The sequence below is a fragment of the Rhinoraja longicauda genome, chromosome 22 (assembly GCF_053455715.1).
Source record: "Rhinoraja longicauda isolate Sanriku21f chromosome 22, sRhiLon1.1, whole genome shotgun sequence".
Taxonomy (NCBI): domain Eukaryota; kingdom Metazoa; phylum Chordata; class Chondrichthyes; order Rajiformes; family Arhynchobatidae; genus Rhinoraja; species Rhinoraja longicauda.
Window position 1 is genome coordinate 14429078 of NC_135974.1, and position 25672 is coordinate 14454749.

The window sequence follows — 25672 nt, forward strand, 5'->3', positions numbered from 1 at the left end:
AACCAACTTGGAACACAATGCAGATGCAAGGAATTGCAGATGCTGGTTCACAAGCAAAAGACACAAAAGTGCTGGAGTAACTCAGCAGGTCTAGCAGCATCTCTGGAGTCAGAAGTGTTTTATTGTCATATGTCCCGAAATGGAACAATGAAACACAACATAAACCAACATCTGCAATTCCCTGTGTTTCAAAGGTTCACCAGAATGATTCCTGAGATTGGGTGCTTGGGGAGATTTCCATAGAAGGAGAGATCTGGCAAACAGCTGCATCCTTCTGAGTTTAATAGAATGGGTGTGATCACTTCTTTTCCATCCCTTTCTCGGAGGTGCTATCTCATACTCTTAACTCTACTTCATTTGATTATTCCCCATTTGCACTTTAGTGTTGGTTTCGGGGTGGCAGCACAGTGGTGTAGCAGTAGTCTCAGACTCACAGCACCAGAGACCCTGGTCCAATCCTGACTATGGGTAGGAAGGAACTGCAGATGCTGATTTAAACCGAAGAGAGACACAAAAAGCTGGAGTAACTCAGCGGGACAGGCAGCATCTCAGGAGAGAAGGAATGGGTGACGTTTCAGGTCTGAAGAAGGGTCTCGACCCGAAACGTTCTCTTCTCTGCAGAGATGCTGCCTGTCCTGCTGAGTTACTCCAGCTTGTTGTGTCTATCTTCTGACTATGGGCGATGTCCTTATGGAGTTTGTAGGTTCTCCCTGTGACCGTGTGGGTTTTCTCTGGGTCATCCGGTTTCCTCCTACATTCCAAAGTAGTACGTCATTGCAGGTTTATAAATTGGCCCTAGTGCGTAGGATAGAACTAGTTGGTGGGCCGATGGGTCTGTTCCCACGCTGTATCTCTGATACTAAAAACTAAAATTCAGGCGGGACACTGCCCCGAGACCTTACCGAGTTTGGCCTGCTTCGCTAACGTCGAGGCAGCGGAGGCACACTTTCTCTTCCCGGTTCCAGAGCCCCCTTGACGTGCCGGCAATAGCCGGCGATCCTGGGAGGCGGCTCCTTTGGAGTGGCCACCTGGGGGGGGACGGAAATACAACCGTTCAATGGTTTCTTTATTACCACTGGCACCACATTTTTTTTTGCTTACAGCTCAGCAAGACTATCACCATACATAAGGTTAATCCCCCGGTTAGCACAGAATGTACAGAATAGTCCACCAAGTCCATATGCAAGAGTTCGACATTTTACAGCCCCAGCTGCAGCTAGCCATAAATGCCGTCCCCTCCATCCCTCTTCTTCAATGGTTCTTTATTGTCGTGGAAATGCAACACAGTGAAATTATTTTGCACAACCTCATAAACGCAAAGTCTCCATTTATAAAGAAAATGAAAAAGTCCCGAGTCTGGACCACATTCCAAAGTTCATAGAAACATAGAAAATAGGTGCAGGAGGAGGCCAATTGGCCCTTCGAGCCAGCACCACCATTTAATGTGATCATGGCTGATCATCCACAATCAGTAACCCGCGCCTGCCTTCTCCCCATGTCCCTTGATTCCGCTAGCCCCTAGAGCTCTAACTAACTCTCTTTTGAATTCATCCAGTGAATTGGCCTCCACTGGCTTCTGTGACAGAATTCCATAAATTCACAACTCTCTGGATGAAAAAGTTTTTTCTCATCTCAGTTTTAAATGGGCTCCCCTTTATTCTTAGACTGTGTCCCCCGTGCTGGAAGTGCTGGAGCGCCCCAGATCCAGCCCCAGGCTGCTGCAGGGCCACCTCTGTCACCTTCGACCGGCTCGGCCCGTGACCCAACGTCCCTCTCCTCGCCCGCCCGCCCGCCTCTGTCGCGGGGGCACCTCCTGCAGCTGAGCGTGAAGGCACTGGAGGCAATACCCCAGTCCCTTGCACAGCCCCTTCAGTCCTTGTTCTCCGGGGGGGGGGGGGTGGGGGGGGTGTGCCTCTTGCAGCCAGCCCTGGGGGCAGGGAAGGCAAAACCCCCCTGTTCTTCTCACCAGCGTACACCGACGTCTCCCTGCATCCTCCTCCCAACGACTTCCCTCCCTCTCCGGGCGGTTCCCGGTTCCGCGGCGGGAGAGCCAGGCCCGCCGTTCGTTGGGTGACGGCCCTGCACGGAAGGTTAGCCGCGCGTTACGCCCGTCCCACCGGGATGTCCTGGAACGCGGCCGGCACCTCACCTGCAAGCCCCACTGAAGGTGGCCTCCCTCGCTTCCTCTTCTCCTCCGGCTTGCTGGGCGGCATGGCGGGGGAAGGGCTGCCCGGCGGCGAGGGCTGCGGCGAGCTCTTCGCCTCTGCCACCGGCACCTCTGTCGCTTTGCCCAGCTGCCCCGGCTCCGGCTCCGTCTCCGGCTCCTCACCGGCCAGCTTCACCGCCTCCTCCTCCTCCTCCTCCTGCATCTCCGCCGGCTTGTCCTCGCCGACCGGCTGGCCGGCCAGAGATGGGGAGCACTTCTCCCTGAAACGCTCCCTGCGGCGCGCACTGCCAGAGCCGTTCTCCTTGTTCCTCCCGCTCGCCGCATTCTGCAGAAACGACACCGTCTACGGGCTTCAGTACAACGAGAGGTCACCACCACCAAAAGCAGCAGCATTCACGCAGGCTGGATGTGGGGAAGACCATTCCCCTTGACTGAGGAACCAAGGCTCACGGACTCGCAGTACTTATTCTATGTGGTCGGCCATTTTGTATCGAGTTCAAAGAGAAACTTCTGCACGCAAGCAGTGGTGAATATTTGGAATTCTTTACACCGGAGCTTCAGCTGCAAAGTTAATTTTAAACAGAAGGACAGATTTCTGTGCGTTAAGTAGAGCACGAGAGGTGGGGGTATTTCAGGATAATGGCAATTGAAAGACGCAGCATGGAAACAGGCTGACCAACCACGCCGACCTTCAAGCGCCCGTTCACACTAGTTCTACGTTATCCCACTTTCTCATCCACTCACTGCACACTAGGCGGCAATTTACAGGGGCCAATTAACCTGCAGATTCACACGTCTTTGGGGTGTGGAGGGAAACAGGGAGAACATGCAAACTCCATACAGAAAGCAGCCAGGTTCAGGATCGAACCTGGGACTCTGGCGCTGCCAGGCAGCGGCTAGCAGCTGCGCCACTGTGCCACCCAAAATATTCAAAGATCAGTCACAATCTGAAGGAAGCTGATGGAAATGTGAGGGAAACAAACTGCAATTAATGTAGGATTTGTGCAAACAAATGGTCAGCATGGGCTTGCCGGATCGAAGGGTCTGTTTTCATGCTGTATCTCACTCAATGACTATGAACTTGAAGGCACATCAGACTACAGGCACTGGAAGGGTTTATAGGGGTATGGGCCCAAATGCAAGCTAATGGGACTAGGCCAATATGCTAAGTTAGTCGGCAGGGACACCATGGATCACGATTTCCCTGCTATACAGCTCCACGACTCTAGCACTCCGGTGACTGGGTTCGTCAGGTCCAGGGACCTACCTTCTCTCTGGAGCTCTTAGGGAGTGATTTGACATGGATTTTCTTCACAGACTGAATGACTCCATCGTAGAACTCTACCGTGTAAGAAGCTAAAAACACAAAGCACACAGACGATCAGAGCCCAGCCTGCAGAACACTGAAAAATAGATTGTTGCGCTGGAAAGGGCGCAGAGTAGATTTACACGGGTGTTGCCAGACTAGGACTTTATTCCTTGGAGCACAGGAGGATGTGGGATGTTCTTGTGGAGATGTATAAGATCATGAGAATCGATGGGGTGAATGCACTGTCTTTTACCCAGAGGAGGGGCATCAAGAACCAGAGGACATAGGTTTATCGTGAGAGATGGAAGATTTAATAGGAACCTCAGGGGTAACATTTATTTTATACAAAGGGTGGGAATTAAATTGAACAAGCTGTCGGGGAGGTAATTGAGGGAGGTACTGTCACAACTTTTAATGGACATTTGGATAGGTACAAGGATAGGATAGGTTTAGTAGGATATGGGCCAAATGCAGGGAGGTGGGACTAGTGCAGATGGGTACGTTGGTCAGCGTGGGACAGTTTTCACGCTGCACGACTCTATGAGATCATCTAAATAGTACCGGTCTCTTACACGTTACCTTTTGCCATACTTTCAGTGATTTTTCTATCTTCATTCACAAGGTGGGTACGCATTCAAACCCTCGCACCCCAATCAGAGACCCAAATGGGAGATGGAGGAAGATATTCAACTTTGCAATCAATATGCAGCTCATTTTGTAATTTTCTGAAACTTGCATTGATTGTTAATTGCCGTCAATGAATCTCAGGCATTTTTTTTTTGTTCCTTGTCAAGAATCTCCTGCACAGGAGGCTAGATTTATATGACTCTTCCCCGTGGGTGAACAGGTTTAGTTTAGTTGAGCGATACAGCAGGGAAACAGACCCATCGAGTCCACACCGACCATTGAGCACCGGTTCACACTAGTTCTATGTTATCCCATTTTCCCCATCCCTCCCCGACGCACTATATTCATTCACAGTGGCCATGCGTTCATGACGTGGTCTTGATAGCCTTCAAGCCAAGAGCAACTTGCCAGGCAATCTCCTAATACATGGTGAGTGCCTGAACTAGATTGGACTTGGCAAGCACAACTGATTTCCTTTCCCGCCAGTGAGCATAAAGATTTTTGTTTGAGAACATGGATAGGTGCCTGAAGAAGGTGTGCCGACCCAAACCTTTCACCTGTCCATATTCTCCAGAGATGCTGCCTGACCCACGGAGTTAGTCCAACACTTTATATCCTTTTAGGTACCTGAACTACTTGTTCAGGCGTCCGGATTACTGGTTGGTGAAGTTAACCATCAGGCCAACGCTGCCCTAATTAAGTAGTTAGGTTTAAAAATTAATTACAATCGTGTTTTCCTTTAGTTCCCCCTCCCGTTTTACCTTCTCTTCCCTCGCCCTTTTCTCACTCACTCCCTCTCTCCTCTTTTTCCACCTCATTTCGCAATGCAGAATAAGAATAAGGGGTAGGCCATTTAGAACGGAGATGAGGAAGAACTTTTTCAGTCAGAGAGTGGTGAAGGTGTGGAATTCTCTGCCTCAGAAGGCAGTGGAGGCCAGTTCGTTGGATGCTTTCAAGAGAGAGCTGGATAGAGCTCTTAAAGATAGCGGAGTGAGGGGGTATGGGGAGAAGGCAGGAACGGGGTACTGATTGAGAGTGATCAGCCATGATCGCATTGAATGGCGGTGCTGGCTCGAAGGGCTGAATGGCCTACTCCTGCACCTATTGTCTATTGTCTATTGTCTATTGACCAAAGCCCTAGAAACTCAAACAGACCAGCATTATGGGCTCCACCCTTTCTTGGTCATCGGTTGGTGGCCCTGATTTGTTCTGGCCTTTTCCTACCTTCAGTCCACCCCACCCTTTACTACTCTCAGGCTGAAGGGTTCTGACCCAAACACCACCCATCCTTTTTCTCCAGAGATGCTGCCAGACCCGCTGAGTTACTCCAGCACTCTGTGGTTATCTTCGGTATAAAGTGACCTCTGCAGTTCCTTCCCACACTGCACATCCACTCACCGTCTTTGTTGACTGAAATGACCTTTGCTGGATAAAAGCGACAATCCGACCAGCAGGCCAACACCTGCTCACCGGGGCAGAACTCCTGCACACGGGAGAGACAAACAAGATTAAACGCGTAGGTGGCAATGCCAAGAAAAGAAACACAGCCACAATTTACAGCTTAGCGTACATGCACAATTCATAGTGAACCAAGGAGGGAAGAAAATACGGCGGCTGCTGGAAATCTGAAATTAAAAAGAATGTTGTGCGGCACGGTGGCGCAGCAGTAGAGTTGCTGCCTTGCAGCGCCAGAGACCCAACTTCAATCCTGACTACAGGTGCTGTCTGTACTGAGTTTGTACGTTCTCACAGTGACCGCGTGGGCTTTTCCCCGGGTCTCCCACACTCCAAACCCGTACAGGTTTGTAGGTTAGTTGGCTTTGGTAAAGGTTGTAAATTGTCCCTAGTGTTTGTAGGGTAGTGTTCGGCAATCGCTGGTGGACGCGGACTCGGTGGGCCGAAGGGCCTGCTTCCGCACTGTATCTCTAAACTAAACTAAAATGTTGGAAATAATCAGTAGCAGTATTTCGTGTGAAATGCGTGAATCGTTGGAACTGGCGAAACGGAAATCCGGGTTATCTGAAATTCAGCGTTATATTTCAAGGGCTGTAACATGCCTACAAAGTTCTGCTATCACTGATAACACGTTGAGATAATATTTTTACTGAACTTACTTCAGACGCTGCCAGGGGTGGAGGAGAAAGCAGATGGGAAAAGTAGCATTCAAGAGGCTTTTGGATAGACACATGGATACGCAGGGAATGGAGGGATAGGGATAGGGAGGCAGGCAGAGATTAGGCATCATATTCAGCAAGAACATTGTGGGCCGAAAGGCCTGTTTCTGTGCTATACTGGTCCGGATCGAGGCCCTGCATCAGCCTGGGGTTTTACTGAAGTGGGCGCCGCTCAAGGAGACCAAGAGCATGGACCGGAAGCGATCTGCAGCGGCACGGAGTGGAGGGCACCTACAGCTTTGCTTGGCCAGGCTGGCTGGCCCTGTAACACTTTATGGCCATCTGCAGCTAGGACTTTGAAAATAGCACCAAAACCAGACGACTCTCACAATATGGTCTCAGTGGTCTATTCCTATACACTTTGTACTTAATCTGGGATTGGGTTTATGTATAGCAGTAAGTTACCGAACCGTACGCAAAAAAAAAGAATTTCACTGTACCTCGGTACATGCAATAATAAAGAACCATTGACCACTGTCTATGTTCTAAATGGAAATTCACCCAGAAAATGGTTTGTTTTCAAAAGCAGTTTGTTGAATGTCTGCAACAGCACCAGGTTAGAATGGGGAGGAAAGCAGAGCAATTGCCCACCTGAATTTATATCAGTCTGGTTCTAATGAAAGGTTATTGATCTGTCTGTGCTGCCTGACTTGCTGAGTATCCCCACCATTTCCCACCGAGACCTACACTCCAATCACTGCTCCCGCCTGGTTTATCACGTAGTCTATGACAAAGGGTACATCAAAAAGAAACCCTTTAATGCTCGTCCTTGACTTCCACCTCACTGGCAGATTAACATTCTCGTGGTTTTTTTAAATATAATGAACTGCGAGCCTGTATATATACACAATTAGTTATCGGGCAACTGAATACCAACAACTAGAGAGCATTCCTGAGCTACTATTTTTACCTCATTGGAAACCCTCGGACTTCACTGGACTGTATCTTGCATTAAACTTTATTAACGTCATCCCCTTTATCATGTAACTGTACACTGTGGACGGCTCGATTGTAATCATGTATTGTCTTTCCACTAATTGGATAGCAGGCAACAAAAGCTTTTCACTGTACCTCGGTACACGTGACAATAAACTGAATTAAACTGAAACTAAATGTTATGTTGTCAGGTGTCACTTGTGGAGTCCTTTATACCTTTAAGTGCCTTAAAGTGGCACTTGACAACGTAAGCATTGTATATATGTGCAGCCTCACACTTCATTGCCATTCTGCCTTATCAGAATTTAGTTTTAGTTTAGAAATATTTAGTGGAAACAGACCCTTCGGCACACCAAATCCGCGCCAACCAACGATCACCCATACACTAGTTTTATTTCACATACTAGAGCCAGTTAAACCTACAAACCCGCATGTCTTTGGTATGTGTAAGGAAACCGGAGCACCTGGTGACAACCCACACGGTCACAGGGAGAAGGTGCAAACTCCGTACATATAGCACCCGCAGTCAGGATCAAACCCGGGTCTCTGGCGCTGTAAGGCAGCAACTCTACCGCTGTGCCACCCTGCTCTGTGGTTTAATTGAGCTTGTTTTTGCTGTGCTTCATGGTGAGTGTCTTTAGGTTCAGGTTTGGGTTTATTATTGCCACATGTGCAGAGGTACAATGAAAAGCCTTGTTTTGCGCGATCAGGTCAGATAATACTATGCATAAATATAATCAAGCCAAACTCAGGTACAATAGGTGGGGCGAAGGGAAAGATACGGGGAACCGAATAAAGTGGTCTACAGACTGAAAATGCAGTTTTATTAGACGTGGCTTGCTGAACATAGACTTTGCAGAAAAATACACCCTTCGATACAAGTTCTTGCCATCCAACTCACTGGCTAGTGAAACATTTCCCTGTGTTTTGTAAAGACTGTGTTTTGTAAAGATTGCCAAACTTGTGGCACTTTTTTCCAGAGGCAACAACGCCACCTTTTGGGTAAACTACGAACAGCAAGACAGATCACAACAACATGGTCCCACTTTGAAGGATTGGATGGCAACTCCACAGCAGGACCTGTGTTGGAACTATTTAACAAGGCAGAGGTAAAGGAACAGAGAATATTATATTCACAGTCTTAGCCTTCAATGACAAGCCAGGAAGATGCAATGATTATTAGACGGCTTTGTTGGACGGCATGGAAAGATCAATGACCTTACATCGGAACCATGGAGAAACTAGGATGCGTATGCTGGTTTACAAAAAAAAGACCTCAGCGCATAAGGCAGCATCTCTGGAGAACATGAATACATGACATTTTGGGTCGGGACCCTTCTTGAGACTTTGTTTTTGAAACCACGGAGTTTGTACGTTCTCGCTGTGACCGCGTGGGTTTTCTCCGGGTGCTCCGGTTTTCTCCCACACTCGAAAGACGTACAGGCTTGTAGGTTAATTGGTTAATGTTTGTAGGAACATTGTAAATTGTCCCTAGTTTGTAGGTTAGTGCTGGTGTGCGGGGTGATTGCTGGTGGGCACGGACTCGGTGGGTTGAAGAGCCAGTTTCCCTGCTATATCTCTCTGTCTAATGTGAACTCTACCAGGGGGAAGCAATGTGCTCACCACAGTTGGTTCGTCCAGCTTGGCTCCTTCCTTCCGCAGGAGAGGTCTCTCCAGCGGGCGTAGATAAACACTGTCCCAGCTGAACCATTCATCATACCGATGATTCCAGCGCTTGAAGTGGATTAGCACCTTGCCCTCGTCATAATCGATCTTCTCTATGTGTGCTGTGTACCTGTGGGAAACACAAAGGAAACTGCACTAGCCTGTTCTCAGGATGTGGAAGCTGGTCACAAACCAGCTGGGAAACGAGTGAGAAGAAGTGGCGGTAGAGTTGCTGCCCTACAGCGCCAGAGACCCGGGTTCCATCCTGACGAAGGGTGCCGTCTATACGGAGCTTGTACCTTCTCCCTGTGACTGCCTGGGTTTCTCCGGGTGCTCTGGTTTTTCCCTCCACTTTCCAAAGATGTACAAGTTGGTAGGTTAATTGGCTTTGGTAAAAATTGTAAATTGTTCCCAATGTGTAGGATGGTGCTAGTGTGTGCAGGATGGTGTGTGGACTACCTGAGGGGATGTGATCAAATCATCCACTAAGGTTTAAATCCTAAAGGATGCAGCCCTCATGTGAGAAGAAAGGTTATATGCAAACTGAGATTCAAAGACATTTTCATTTTAAATACCTAGGTAGTGCAGATGAACTAAAACACAGACTGTGCAGTTTAGCTGTAAAATGGCTGCATGTATTTTTTTTTGAAGACAGCGCTGCAGATTGTAAGGTGACTCAATGGAAGTGTGTAAAATTATGTGAGGCATAGATAGGGTAGACAGCCAAAACAGTTTTCCTTGGATGAAAATATCAGATACTAGAGGGTATAGCTTTTAGGTGAGATGGGAGATGTGCGGGGCGTTGTTTTTTACACACAGGGTGGGGAGTGCCTGGAACGCGGTGCCGGGGGTGGTGGTAGCGGCAGATGCACTAGTGGCATTTGAGACTTTTGGATGTGCACATGGATATGCAGGGAATGGAGCGATATGGATCACATGCAAGTAAATGAGAGTGTGTCTTGGCAGCATGCTCGTCACAAGCATTGTGGGCTGGAGATTGTTCCTGCACTTTACTGTTTTCTGTTCTTTACAGTTAGACTTTAGAGATACAGTGTGGAAACAGGCCTGTCGGCCCACCGAGTCCACGCTGACCAGCAATTGCCCCGCACACCAACATTACCCTGCACCCTAGGGACAAGTTACAATTTACAGAAGCCAATTAGCCTACAAACCTGTATGTCTTTGGAATGTGGGAGAAAACCGGAGCACCCGGAGAAAACCAAACGCGATCACAGGCAGAGTGTACAAACTCCGTGCAGACAGCTCCGTAGTCAGGATCAAACCTGGGTTTCTGGCGCTGTAAGGCGACAACTCTACCGCTGCGCAATTGTGCCGATGCTACGTTCTATGGGAGTCAAATCTATTTCATGTGCAAAGCAGTTTTGACTACAGCGGTGGCTCCAGAAGCCAAGCGCCACGACACTCACCATTTCTTCAGTCTATCCCGAGCTTCAAGGCGAGCACCCACTTCAAACGTAATACCCCGTCGACTAGGAGGTCTCTTGGACATCTTCAACACACTTTATCCCCTGCACGGAAGAGCACAAACAGACCTTCATAAGTTACCAATGCACACATCACTACTCTGGAAACCAAAAGGGGTGGGAGGCGTTGATAGGAGTCGCTGTCTCACAGCTCCAACATCCTGGATTCACTTCTGGCCTCTGGTGCTGTCTGTGTGGAGTTTGCACGTTCTCCCTGTCCAAGTGGGAGTAACTGGTTTGGGTTCTTCTTAGTCCCAAGAACACGGGGGTTGGTCAGTTCATTCAGGCAACTGAACCACTCTACTGGCAACGAGTGAGCGGTCCTGAACTACTATCTGCCTCAATGAAGACCCTCACACTGTCTTTGATCGGACTTGATGGCACTAAACGTTATTCACATTTTTCCCTTTATTGTGTATCTGTACACTGCGGACGGCTTGATTGTAATCATGCTTCGCATTTCCCCTGGCTGGTTAGCACACAACAAAAGCTATTCACTGTACCTCGGTACACATGACAATAAACTAAACTCAGACTCATTGGCCACTCTTACGTTGCCCCGACTCTGTGCAGTAGATGAATGATAGGTTCTGGGTTAGTTGATGGGAATGCAGGGAGGATAAGATGGGTTCGGGTAGGATTAGTGTTTTAAACACAGACTAAGTGGGCAGAAGAGCCTGTTTCTCTCTCTATGCTTGAAGTGGGTTTTTTTATGTTTCTCTGTGCCCACTCCCGATATCACTTGTGAGAATGACAAGACACTGCCTGTCCATGCACTGAAAGCTCACGACTTTAAACGATCAAAAATCCTAGTCAAGAGGGCAGCACAGTGTCGCAGCGGTAGAGTTGCTGCCTTACAGCGCCAGAGACCCGGGTTCGACCCTGACTACAGGTGTTGTCTGTTTGGAGTTTGTACTTTCTTGCTGTGACCGCGTGGGTTTCTTCCGGGTGCCCCGGTTTCCTCCCACATTCCAAAGACGTACATGTTTGTAGGTTAATTCGCTTCTGTAAATTGTCCCTAGGGTAGAGGCTAGGACTAGTATACTGACGATCGTGGGTTGGCACGGACTCAGAGGGCTGGTGCCCATATCCACGCTGTATCTCTAAACTAAACTATCATCAAAGACGAACCCTACTTTCTTAGAACCTAGGATGGGATTGAACAGGTTGGCGAACCAGGATAGATCACCAATCTGTAATGGTTGGTCAGCATGGCCTAGGTGAGCTGAAGGGCCTGTATCATAAATGCTGTATCATTAAAACTAACAGCTGCCTATGGGAGCCACGGCTAACATTATCCCATGGTGGGAGTGTTACAATGGAAGCTCAGACTGCAACAGTTGCTTTGCACGGATTACATGGTTGAACCATAAACCTCTGAAGCATAGAGCCTGCTGTTCTCCGGAGATTCCTACGTGTGTTCCAGTTTCTTCCCACATAAGGGTCATACAGCATGGAAACAGGCCCTTTGTCCCAACTTGCCCACACCGACCAACATGCCCCATCTACGCTAGTCCCACCTGCCTATGTTTGGCCAGTATCCGTCTAAACCAATCCTATCCATGTACCTTTCAAAATGATTTTTTTAAACGTTGCGATAGTACCTGCCTCAACAACCTCCTCTGTACACCCACCAATAGACAATAGATGCAGGAGTAGGCCTTTCGGCCCTTCGAGCCAGCACTGCCATTCACTGCAAACATGGCTGATCATCCACAATCAGTACCCCGTTCCTGCCTTCTCCCCATATCCCTTGACTCCGCTATCTTTAAGAGCTCTAACTCTCTCTTGAAAGCATGTAGAGAATCGGCCTCCACTGCCTTCTGAGGCAGAGAATTCCACAGATTCATAACTCTCCAGGTGAAAAAGGTTTTCCTCATCTCCGTTCTAAATGGCCTACCCCTTATTTTTAAACTGTGGGCCCTGATTCTGCACTCCCCCAACATCGGGAACATGTTTCCTGCCTCTAGCGTCTCCAATCCCTTCATAATCTTATATGTGTCAATAAGATCCCCTCTCATCCTTCTAAATTCCAGTGTATACAAGGCCAGTCGCTCCATTCTTTCAACATACGACAGTCCAGCCATCCTGGGAATTAACCTCGTGAACCTACGCTGCACTCCCTCAATAGCAAGAATGTCCTTCCTCAAATTTGGAGACCAAAACTGCACACAATACTCCAAGTGTGGTCTCACCAGGGCCCTGTACAACTGCAGAAGGACCTCTTTGCTCCTCTCCTCAACTTCTCTTGTTATGAAGGCCAACATGCCATTAGCTTTCTTCACTGCCTGCTGTACCTGCATGCTTACTTTCAGTGACTGATGCACAAGGACACCCGGATCTCGTTGTACTTCTCCTTTTCCTAACTTGACACCATTCAGATAATAATCTGCCTTCCTGTTCTTGCCACCAAAGTGGATAACTTCACATTTATCCACATTAAACTGCTTCTGCCAGGCATCTGCCCACTCACTTAACCTGTCCAAGTCACCCTGCGTCCTCATAGCAAACTCTTCACAGTTCACACTGCCACCCAGCTTTGTGTCATCTGCAAATGTGCTAATCCCGTAGAGGAACTATCTAAAGTTGGAGAATCTATTGAACATTGTGTAAAAAGCTACCCCTCTATTAAAGCGATAGGGCTTTATACAGCATGGCCCGAGCTAACCTGAAGAGAGGCATCAGAGAGGCCAAATTAGACTACAGGAGGAAGATAGAGGACCACCTGGACAGTAACAACAGCAGGCAGGTGTGGCAGGGGATCCAGTATCTAACCAACTATAAGACCAACCTTGGAGCTGCTGAAGGTGACGCCTCGTTGGCAGAGGAGCTGAACCTCTTCTTTGCTCGCTTTGAAGTGGAGCCACCCGAGACAGCCATATCACACCACATGGTCCACAGCAGCCTAACCCTCAAGATAGAGGAGCATGAGGTGAGGCGCACGCTGCGGGCCATCAATCCAAGGAAGGCTACTGGACCCGACGGCGTCTCTGGACGCGTGCTGAAGGACTGCGCTGACCAGCTGGCTGGAGTCTGTACGAGGATTTTCAACCAGTCTCTGGCCCAGTCCACTGTTCCATCCTGTCTGAAGTCCGCAATCATAGTCCCCTTGCCCAAAAAACCCCACATTTCCAGCCTCAACGACTACCGGCCAGTCGCACTCACACCAGTGGTGATGAAGTGTTTTGAAAAACTGGTCCGGGGTCATATCACATCACTCCTGCCCCGAAGCTTTGACCCCCACCAGTTTGCGTACAGAGCGAATAGATCCACAGAGGACGCTATAGCCACAGCCCTCCATGCTGCACTGTTCCACCTGGAGCAGCCGGGGAGCTACGTGCGGATGCTCTTTGTGGACTACAGCTCTGCCTTTAATACCATCCTTCCCCATAAACTGGTGGACAAACTGGGGGACTTGGGACTTCCACACTCCACCTGCATGTGGATAAATAGCTTCCTGTCAGCTCGCAGCCAGAGAGTCAGAGTGGGCCATCACACATCCACGGCCCTCAGCCTCAGTACCGGCTCTCCACAGGGCTGCGTGCTGAGCCCCCTGCTCTACACCATCTATACACATGACTGCACCCCCGCCCACCACAGCAACACCATTGTCAAATTTGCGGATGACACTACGGTGGTGGGACTCATCACCGGGGGGGACGAGTACGCCTACCGGGATGAGGTGGAGCAGCTGACAGTGTGGTGTGGAGAAAATAACCTGCTCCTCAACACCTTAAAGACAAAGGAAATAATAATAGACTTCAGAAAGAATAAAACGGACATGGTACCATTAACTATCAGAGGGGACTGTGTGGAGAGGGTGGCGGATTTCCGCTTCCTGGGAATCCATATTGAGGAGGACCTGACGTGGAGCGTGAACACCTCTGCGCTGCTGAAAAAGGTCCAGCAGAGACTGCACTTCCTGAGGGTGCTCAGGAAGAATAACATCACTCAGAGACTGCTGTTGTCCTTTTATCGGTGCTACATTGAGAGCATCCTAACATACTGTGTATGCGTATGGTACACCAGCTGCACAGCGGCTCAGAGGAAAGCGCTCCAGAGGGCCATTGACAACGCCCAGAGGATTGTCGGCTGCCCTCTACTTACCTTGGAGGACTTACACAGTTCCCGCTGCATCAAAAAATCCCAGAGTATTATAAAGGACATTTCCCACCCCGGACACTCCCTGTTTGAACTGTTACCGTCAGGCAGACGGTACAGATCTACAAGGACAAGGACAAACAGACTTAAAAATAGTTTTTACCCCACTGCTATAAAGGCACTAAATGTAGCCGCCAAGGAACGCAGGGGCGATACATAATAAGAGACTGTGAAATCGACAGAAGGATGTAGGGTTGGGTGTTTATGCGTGCTATTTTCATGATATTTATTTTAGTTGTTTATCTTTTTTAAAATATTTTACCTTGTATGTATCGTTAGCTTTTAGAAATGTTTGAATGGTGCACTGACTGGCTGACATTTTACAATTTCGTTGTACATGGCTCATGTTACAATGACAATAAAGGAACTATTCTTTCCCTCCTCAGCTTAAACCTCTGTCCTCTATGTCTACAGAAGATCTGTGGGTTGTACATTGACCAGCTGCAGTGAATGACCCCAATGTTGGTGTTTGGCAGAATTTGGGAGGCGTTGTTGGGAATATGTGGGATTATGTAGAGGTAGTGTACATGGGTGGACGATGGTCAGTGTGGACTTGACGAGCCCGCTTCCATTACAGGTCTACCACCGATTTTCCAGCAACTAATAGTCCGGCACCTCCTTTAATCTGAACAAAATTGAGAAAGGACTTGAAATTCCCTGGGCGGCCACAGATGGCGCTGCATGTAGGACGTGTCCCTCCTCCCTGAAGGAGTTATTTGTTTACATCTGCAGTTGTTGGTGGAGATCCCTCAGTTTTGTACAATGCTTGGCTTATTTTGCCTGCCCTTAACCCCTAGCTACGGCTTCTAAGCAAGGACCAAGTGACGGTCATGGAGTCAAGCGTAAGCACATTTAATTTACCTTTGATATTTGTTTTATTTAGGTTTCTAGCAGTCTATGGTGTAGCCACAGGAGGGGTAAGGCTTGGATAGAGTGGATGTGGAGAGGATATTTCCACTAGTGGGAGAGTCTAGGACCAGAGGCCATAGCCTCAAAATAAAAAGATGTTCCTTTAGAAAGGAGACGAAGAGGAATTTCTTTAAGTCAGAGGGTGGTGAATTGTGGAATTCATTGCCAAGACAAGTCAATGGTTATATTAAAGGTGGGGTTTGACAGATTCTTGATTGGTGTCAGGGGTTATGGGGAGAAGGCAGGAGAATGGGGGTTGTGAGGGAAAGATAGATCAGCCACGATATGGAGAAGTAGACGATGGGCCGAACGGTTTAATTTTGCTCCTATAACTTATGAATTATAATTATTGGGTCAGAGGTGTATTGTAAAATTATTGCGTGACCTCGGTTGGTCCGGCAAAATGGATAACCGGCAAGGATCTGGAACCAAGGGTGGCAGGAAATCGGTGGTGGACCTTTTATGTACAACTTTATGACTTTGATTCAATCAATGAGTGAGTGGATGACAGGACTTGCAGGGAGACTCATTGATAGTCTATCCCACTGCAAAGTTTATTTGCTCAGCCATCTGTTTAAACAGCACACTACAATAAAACTCCAATGATAAACTGTCCAATTGCTTGGAAATCTCTTGTGGTTCAGCCTCTGGCTCACCGGTCGGTGTTGATTCCTACGCTCCCTTCTAAAACACCAAGGCCCTGGTTACCTTTAATCTCACCAAAAAACGTATGACCACTATACTTAGAAAAACAGTGAATTAAAAGAGTTGATCCAAGGACAATGCAGCACAGTGTCACAGTGATGGTTTCAGCCTTACAGCACCAGAGAGCCGGGTTCGATTCTGACTATGGGCGCTGACTGTATGGAGTTTGTACTTTTTCCCTGTGACTGGACAGGTTTTCTCCGGGTGCTCCAGATTCCCTCCCCCACACTCAAAGACGTACAGGTTTGTAGGTTAATTGTCTTCTGTAAATTGTCCTGAGTGTGTGTCAGATAGTGCTAGTGCACAGGGTGATCACTGGTTTGCCCGGACTTGATGGGCAGAAGGGTCTTGACCCGAAACGTCGCCCATTCCATCTCTCCAGAGATGCTGTCTGTCCCGCTGAGTTACTCCAGAATTTTGTGTCTACTGTGGAGCGTCGATAAGCCCGAAATAAAGGCGAGGAGCCAGGTATCTCGGGAGGGATTTATCTTGTGGTGTCTCTCGACCAGTCGAGTTTGCCAGAGAGAGAGCGCGCCTAAAATCCCGCCCTTTATCCTCGTAGCTAAGGGCCGCCCCCCTGGACTGGTCCATTCCCGTGCCGAGGGATTCGGTAGTGCTATGGCCCGACCCGTGGGAGCCACCACAATACCTTCGATGGGCCGAAGGGCCTGTTTCCACACTGCATCTCTAAAGCCTAAAGGGACTGCTGGTGCTGGTTTATAGAAAGGAATGCGGGAGGTCAAGCAGCCTATCTGGAGAACATAGACAGGTGACATTTCTGTTTGGGAAATTGACTGATTATTAGGGAGGGGGATGAGAAAGAGAACAAATCTGAAAGGGGGCGGGGGAGAAGCAAAGAAGAAGCAAAGTCTGGCAAATGATAGGTGGATACAGATGAAATATTGACCACAGGTGCTTGTCTGTACAGAGTTTGTACGTTCTCCCCGTGACCGTGTGCGTTTCTCCGGGTGCTCCGGTTATCTCCCAACTTGCCAAGACGCGCAGGTTTGTAGGTTAATTGGCTTCTGTAAATTGTCCCCAGTGTGTACGATAGAACTAGTGTACGAGTGATCACTGATCGGCAAGGACACGGTGGACCGTTTACACTCTGATCACTAAATTAATGTGAAACTTGTAAAGCAAGAGGAGAGGGTAGAGGTGGAAGGGGACGGGGAGAAATGGGCGCAAATCCAGGTGGGGCACAGGGAAGGGAGGGGGTTGTTAGCAGGTTAGTTATTTAAAATGGGAGAATTCAATGTTCACACCATTGGATACCCAAGTGGAATAAGAGGTGCTGTTCCTCCAGATTGCGTGTGGAAAACTAGAGGAGGTGTTGTTGTGTTAAATGGATTAACATCTAGCAATCAGGAAAATCTGCCTGCGCCTTACCCTAAAGTACCAAGTGTGCCAGATTAGTATTAGTTGACTTTATTATGCCAGTGGATAAGCTGTGAAGAGGGCTCAAAGGATGGAAGCAGCCCACAGGTGTTGATCAATAAACTGGGCCACACTCCATCACCCACAACTAGCCTGCAATGGCTGTCACTTTAGCTTTTAGTATAGTTCAATTTATTATTGTCACGTGTACTGAGGTACAATGAAAAGCTTTTTGGTTGCGTGCTATCCAGTCAGCGAAAAGATTATACAATTACAATCAAGCCATCCACAGTGTACAGATACAAGATAAAGGGAATAACATTTAGTGCAAGATAAAAGTCCAGTAAAGTCCGATTAAAGATAGTTCGAAGATCTCCAATAAGGTAGATGGTAGCTGAGGACCACTCTCTAGTTGTTGATAGGATGGTTCAGTTGCCTGATGACAGCCGGGAAGAAACTGTCCCTGAATCTGGAGGTGTGCAATTTCACACTTCTGTACCACTTGCCTGATGGGAGAGGGGAGAAGAGGGAGTGACCTGGGGGGGGGGGGGGGTGAGACAAGTCCTTGATTGTGCTGGTGGCCTTGCCGAGGCAGCATGAAAAACAAGAGAACTGTTTTGGCCACGAATGCTTGGTGACTACGAGCCCAGAGCCCAAACTAAACACTGATACTTCTACAACACGTCATGGTAAAAACTGGGCGACTTCCCAGCAAACGCATCGAATGAAGGGCAGTTACGTAAGAGTCAGCTGGGTCTCCCTTGATTCCGAATCGGAAGGCCATGTGTTCAAATCCTGCTCCGGAGACTGGAGCATTATGAACAAGGCCAACACTCCACTGTATTACTGCACATACAGATGCCATCCTTTAAATGAGAGGTGAGGTGTTGTATTTTGGGAAGTCTAACAAGGGCAGGACCTACACAGTGAATGGTAGGTCTCTGGGGAGTGTGGTAGAGCAGAGGGATCTAGGAGTGCAGGTGCATGGTTCCTTGAAGGTTTAGTCGCAGGTAGATAAGGCGGTCAAAAAAGCTTTTGGCACATTGGCCTTCATCAGTCAGAGTATTGAGTACAGAAGTTGGGAGGTCATGTAGCAGTTGTATAAGTCATTGGTGAGACCCCATTTTGAGGTGCTAGTGCTAGTGGGGTATTGTGTTCAGTTCTGGGCACCATGTTATAGAAAAGATATTGTCAAGCTTGAAAGGGTTCAGAGAAGATTTACGAGGATGTTGCCAGGACTAGAGGGTCTCAGCTATAGGGAGTGGTTGAGTAGGCTGGGTTGCTATTCCTTGGAGCGCAGGAGGATGGGGGTTGATCTTATAGAGGTGTACAAAATCATGAGGGGAATAAATCAGGTAGGTGCGCAGAATCTCTTGCCCAGAGTAGGGGAATCAAGGACCAGAAGACGTTCAGAAGAATACATTTTCAGAAGAATAAATTCACCAAAGCCTTTCAGTGAAATCACCAAATAGATAAACTAATCAATGGAGCTGTCAAGTGGGTTGTTCTCCCAGACCACATCATCTTTAGCTTGATCAGAAAGTACCCTGAAATCACGATGCCAGATCCAGCTGACTGCTTGACTAAGTGACTTTGAATATCAAGAGTCAGGTCAAGAGCGTTTAATTGTCAAGGCACCCGGAATGGAACAATGACCTTCTTGCCTGCTGTAGCTTTACTAGTACAAGTAGACTACAAATAAACCTACAATCATCAGTAATATAATGTTATCAGTAATACTCAGTAACCAGACATAATAGGACAAACCGAAATACAGGCCCACCACCGATTTTCCAGCACCCTTGGTTCCGGCACCTTCCTGGACAATCTGTTGTGCTGACGGAGGTCACGGCCTCAAAGAGGAGTCCGACGGTACCAAAACGGTCGGCCTAGGCTGCCCAGGGGTGGAGATACCGGCTCACAAAGTCGGCCTCGGAAGTTGTCTATGGGAGCGGATCCGTCGGCTCTGGCAGGCCGGTGTTCCAGAGCCCCGGCCGCAGGGGGCAAATTCAACGCACAAACAGTGTGGAAGCCCCGATGAGGTCGATCGACTGGCTCATCCGGCCTCAGCGCCACATTTTCGGGCGGGGGACTTCCGGGGGCGGGGGGGAATTTCAAGTGCGTTCGTCCGGATTAAAGGAGGAGCAGGAGCACCTGTTGCCGAAAGATCAGTGGTGGGACCTGTACATAAGTGCGACCTTTACAAAGTATTTAGTATTGCATGAGATACAAAGGACAGCAGAGGCTGGAATCTCACGGAGAACTCAAAGTACTGGAGCAACTCTGCGTGTCAAGCAGCATCTCTGGAGGACATGGGTAGGTGATGTTTCAAGTCAGACTCAGAAGGATCCAGACATGAAACGTCACCTATCCATGTCCTCCCGAGATGCTGATTATCCACCAAGTTACTCCAGCACTCAGTGTTCTACATAAAAAACCGCAGTGCATTTGCTGGCGTGGGGTTGCGCAGCACGGTTCAAGAGGAAGAAGCTGGTTTTGACTGCTGCGAGCTTTACAAAATCCTAACAGACCAAAAAAAATAGCAATGCTGGAGGACCATTCTCTATTTTAAACCAATAATCTGTGCAGGAAGGAACTGCAAATGCTGGCTTAAACTGTAGATGCAAAAAGCTGGAGTAAATGCACAAGGGTCTCGACCCGAAACGTCACCCATTCCTTCTCTCCAGAGATGCTGCCTGTCCCGCTGAGATACTCCTGCTTTTTGTGTCTATTTTCAATAAGCTGGTAAATGATCGAAAAACAAACTTCTGGAGGAACTCAGCTGGTCAGGCAGCATCTGTGGAGGGAAATGCACAGGGAACGTTTGGGGTGACTGTAACATTCAGGTTTAGGAAGAGTGGCTTCCCCATAACCACCAGGCTATTACACACTACAACCTCCAAATAAGTGTGCATGTATATCGAACTTGTTTTCCTGTTTATTATATTGTTTGCAGAGTACTATATTCTGTCCTGCTGCTGCAGGTAAGGATTTCATTGTTCTGCCTGGGACACATGACAATAAAAGACTCTTGATTCTTGGTTGGGACCCTTCTTCCAACTAAACTGACAATGGCCACACACAGAACTGCCAGCATTCTGTCCAGCTTCTGCAGAATGATTTCACATTACAGTGTCCAAACCCAGACAGCATACAACAACTGCAGTGCCGTTGGTGAAGACACTGCAGGCATTGAATCCACAGCTTGCTTCCAAGTAAATGTTTTCATGCAATCCAGAGGCAATCATGTATGCAAATACTCTCATACCAATCACCAATGCCACAACCAAACAGGAAAGCAAAGGCACTGACTTTCAGTAATATAACACTTAAAACATGACACAAAGTCCCAGAGTAACTCAGCGGGACAGGCAGCATCTCTGGAGAGAAAATATGCACAAAGTGCAGCAGTAAAGTTACTCCAGCACTTTGTCTCCAGTTTCTGCAGTTCTGTGTTTCAGCATCTGTGGAGAACACGAACAGGCAACGTTTCGTGTCGGGTCCCTTTTCCAGACCTGAAACGTCACTTATCCACGTTCTCCAGAGATGCTGCCTGGCCCGCTGAATTACTCCAACACTCGGTTTCTTTTTTTTTTGTTAACCAGCATCTGCAGCTTCTCGTGTCAACAATATAAAACACTTAACATGCGTAAAACGCTACGGCACACTTGCCCATTTACATGCATCGAGTTTCAAAAACAAAGAGGAACGTTACGTCATGAATTATTGCCATTCTCAAAACCCACTTCTTATAAAGCCAGCACTTCTGTTTCTCTCCTCTCTCTAACTTTCTCCCCTTCCTGAACAAATGTCATAAATGCCCGGAAAGAACGTCTGACGGGCTGACACGTGGGTAGGGTAGGACGCATGACTAAGAGGCCATCTCTGTTATAAGGGCCTCGTCCTGTATGTACTGCCTGTCACACGCTAGCCCAAGATGTAACCGGGCTGATAATGATGAAGCAAGTGTACACATCATTGTGCTTTTCAATCATGGGGGATCACACAACACTCTCAACTACAGTTGAGGGGAGGGAGGGGGGGGGGGGGAGCACAGTGGCACAGTGGCACAGCGGTAGAGTTGCTGCCTCAGAGACCCAGGTTCAATCACAACTACAGGTGCTGACTGTGCAGAGTTTGCACGTTCTCCCCGCGTGAGTTTTCTCTGAGTGTTCTAGTTTCCTCCCACATTCCAAAGAATTGCAGGTTTGTAGGCTTTGGTGAAGATTCTAAATTGTCCCTAGTGTGTAGGATAGTGTAGTGTACGGGAATCATGGTCGGCACGGACTTGGTGGGCCGAAGGGCCTGCTTCCGCGCTGTATCTCTAAACTTAACTAACACTGCAGTTCAGGATTGTTATCCAAGTAACAGGCACACTGATCAACATTTCTTATCTCTGCATTGACGGGTGCTGGCCCAATCGAGCCCTGTCTGACTGTCACAGCAAAGAGCAAGCTAGCAAAGCAAACCGACCCATTGCCTGTATCTACACCTCATGCTGCCTCGGCGACACCACCAGCATAATCTCGGACGAGTCACTCCCTGGTCACCCTCTTTGCCCCTCTTCCATCCGGCAAGAGGTACAGAAGTGTGAAAACACACACCTCCAGATTCAGGGACAGTTTCTTCCCAGCTGCCATCAGGCAACTGAACCATCCTACCAACAACTAGAAGGTATTTATTCACAAAATGCTGGAGTAACTCAGGAGGTCAGGCAGCATCTCAGGAGAGAAGGAATGGGTGATGTTTCGGGTCGAGACCCTTCTTCAGTCTGAAGAAGGGTCTCGACCCGAAACGTCACCCATTCCTTCTCTCCTGAGATGCTGCCTGACCTGCTGAGTTACTCCAGCATTTTGTAAATAAATACCTTCAATTTGTACTAGCATCTGCAGTTATTTTCTTATACCAACGACTAGAGAACTCCTAACTTTAATTGGACTTCATCTTGCACTAAACATTATTCTCTCTCTCTCTCCTGTATTTGCATATTGTGGACGGTGGGATTGTAGTCATGTATAGCCTTTCCGCTGACTGGAAAGCACGCAACGAAAAGCTTTTCACTGTACCTCGGTACACGTGACAATAATAAATTGAATTAAAAGCTAAAGTGACAGCCATTGCAGGCTAGTCGTGGGTCATGGGATGTGGCCCAGTTTTATTGATCAACACCCATGGGCTGCTTCCATCCTATGAGTTCTCTTCACAGCTTATCCACTGGCATGAGTTCCCCATTTTGATCTCAATTGCTGGTGCTTCTAATTGGTTGAGTGAAAGCATCCAGCTTTTCTTTGGCACAACTACACAATGGCCCTGTCCAAGGCCAGCATAACCAAGGGAAGGGTCTTCTCCCCTCTCCCATCAGGCAAGAGGTACAGACGTTTAAAAACGCATAGCTCCAGATTCAGGGACAGTTTTTTCCCCAGCTGTTATCAGGCAACTGGTGTGGCACGGCGGCACAGTGCCACACCGGCTCTGTCTTATAGCGCCAGAGACCAGAGTTCGATCCTGACAGCGGGTACTGCGGAGTTTTACGTTCTCCCTGTGATCACGTGGGTTTTCTCCGGGTGCTCTGGTTTCCTCCCACATTCTAAAGACGTGCAGGTTTGTAGGTTAATTGGCTTCTGCAAATTGTCCCTAGTGTGTAGGATAGAACTAGTGTATGGGCGATCGCTGGTTGGCCATGGGACCTGTTTCCACACTGTATCTCTAAACTAAATTAAACTGAACCATCCTATCACCAACTAGAGAGCAGTCTTGACCTCCCATCTACCTCATTGGAGACCCTTGAACTATATTTAATGGGACTTTATTAGACTTTATCTTGCACTAAAAACACTATTCCCTTTATCATGTGTCTGTACACTGTGGACGGCTTGATTGTGATCATGTGTATTATTTTAGCTGACTGGATAGCACGCAACAAAAAAGCCTTTTAATGTACCTCGGTACACGTGACAATAAATTAAACTATCGTGGACACATCTACATTTCTCTAGCCCTGGGGAAACCATCCAGTCTCCATTGCCTTCTCTGTATACATGTGTTCTGTCTATTGATTCGCCGCCCCCACCCCTCCCAAATGGCCCTCTGGATTTATCCAGTAATTGCCCCACCCATTACAACACCATGCACACATGCAACACACCATTACAATCAACTGGTCCTCAGTGTACAGATACATGACAATGGGTATACTTTTAGTGCATGATAAAGTCCAGTAAAGTCTGATTAAAGATAGACCTTTAGACCTTACGACTTAGAGGGTCTCCAATGAGATAGATGGTAGCTCTGGCACTCTCTCTAGTTGTTGATAGGATGGTCCCAGTTGCCTGATAACAGCCGGGAAGAAACCGTTCCTGAATCTGGAGGTGTGTGTTTTTGGGGGAGGTGCACAGGGAGAGGGTTGGGGGTGGGGAGGTGAGGGGGTTGCGTGGGGAGGGGATTGCAGTTCCAGGGTTAGGAGAGGAACACGCTGGCCTCCATTGTAGCAGGGGTGGAGTTTAGAGCTGAGGAATTGTTACTACATTTGTTCCAGGCGCCGATGCTCCGTTTTGCCCTTTCTTTAAAAAAGGTTGTACCCTTGTAGAAGGCAGTGCCAGTGAGGAGATTCACTGGGGCAATCCCTGGGACAGGAAGTTTATTCTATCAGAAGGGGATGGGGAAAACAAAATCGGGTCGATGTGGTCTGGACATCAGAGGGTGGTAGATCCCTCTGGGGGCGGGGGGGTGGGTGGGTGGGTGGGGTGGCGGTGTGAGGCTAAGACCTGGGGTAGAGGGACTAAGACACAGGTGGGGTAGAGGGACTAAGACACAGGTGGGGTAGAGGGACTAAGACACTAAGGGGTGGGGTAGAGGGACTAAGACACTAAGGGGTGGGGTAGAGGGACTGAGACACAGGTGGGGTAGAGGGACTGAGACACAGGTGGGGTAGAGGGACTAAGACACTAAGGGGTGGGGTAGAGGGACTAAGACACAGGTGGGGTAGAGGGACTAAGACACTAAGGGGTGGGGTAGAGGGACTGAGACACAGGTGGGGTAGAGGACTAAGACACAGGTGGGGTAGAGGGACTGAGACACAGGTGGGGTAGAGGGACTAAGACACTAAGGGGTGGGGTAGAGGGACTGAGACACAGGTGGGGTAGAGGGACTAAGACACTAAGGGGTGGGGTAGAGGGACTAAGACACAGGTGGGGTAGAGGGACTAAGACACAGAGGGGTGGGAGTGGAGGGACTGAAACACAAGTGGGGTAGAGGGACTGAGACACAGAGGTGTGGGAGTGGAGGGACTGAAACACAAGTGGGGTAGAGGGACTAAGACACAGAGGGGGTGGGAGTGGAGGGGACTGAAACACAAGTGGGGTAGAGGGACTGAGACACAGAGGTGTGGGAGTGGAGGGACTGAAACACAAGTGGGGTAGAGGGACTAAGACACAGAGGGGTGGGAGTGGAGGGACTGAAACACAAGTGGGGTAGAGGGACTGAGACACAGAGGTGTGGGAGTGGAGGGAATAGGACTGAGACCCGATGGGGTGTGGGCGCTCGCTGCCCCCGTGTGGAGCTTGCAGAGTGTGATGTCCATCCACCCACCGGCCGCTGCTACACTCAGACCCGGAGAGGAGGGGGGGTTATAAATAAACGTGGCCGGTCCCCGGGCTCCTCCCTCCCCTCCCCCCCTCCCCCCCGGGCTCCTCCCTCCCCCCCCCCCCGGGCTCCCTCCCTCCCCCCCGGGCTCCTCCCTCCCCCCCCCCCCCCCCCCCCCCCCGGGCTCCTCCCTCCCCCCCCCCCCCCCCCCGGGCTCCTCCCGCTCCCCCCCCCCCCGGGCTCCTCCCTCCCTCCCCCCTCCCCCCCGGGCTCCTCCCTCCCTCCCCCCCTCCCCCCCGGGCTCCTCCCTCCCTCCCCCTCCCCCCCGGGCTCCCCCCTCCCCCCCCCCGGGCTCCCCCCCCCTCCCCCCCCCCGGGCTCCTCCCTCCCCCCCCCCGGGCTCCTCCCTCCCCCTCCCCCCCCGGGCTCCTCCCCCCCCCCCCCCGGGCTCCTCCCTCCCTCCTCCCCCCCCCCCTCCCCCCCGCCCCCGGGCAGCCGCTCATCTGTGGGGCAGTGACTATCATCTAAGCCGCTTATTCCCTCCCTCTTTACTGTTCCCTCCCCCCTCCGTCATCCCC

The 25672-nt window shown here is 49.2% G+C and overlaps 1 protein-coding gene across 11 annotated transcripts in view; it reads right to left on the reverse strand.

The window, feature by feature from the left end:
* LOC144604409 (PHD finger protein 20-like) overlaps positions 1-25672 on the reverse strand; it is a 57252-nt gene that overhangs the window by 30184 nt on the left and 1396 nt on the right. For 8 of the 11 annotated variants that reach the window (XM_078418785.1, XM_078418787.1, XM_078418792.1 and 5 more), the window contains exons 2-7: positions 10306-10407; positions 8837-9008; positions 5502-5586; positions 3435-3523; positions 2150-2492; positions 903-1028 (exon numbers count right to left, since the gene is read on the reverse strand). In XM_078418785.1, coding sequence (XP_078274911.1) covers positions 903-1028; positions 2150-2492; positions 3435-3523; positions 5502-5586; positions 8837-9008; positions 10306-10388 — 898 coding nt within the window. In that variant the 5' untranslated portion in view covers positions 10389-10407. Of the gene's footprint in view, positions 1-902; positions 1029-2149; positions 2493-3434; positions 3524-5501; positions 5587-8836; positions 9009-10305; positions 10410-25672 lie in introns of those variants that run through there. The other 3 variants (XM_078418794.1, XM_078418793.1, XM_078418795.1) reach the window with 3 other exon arrangements.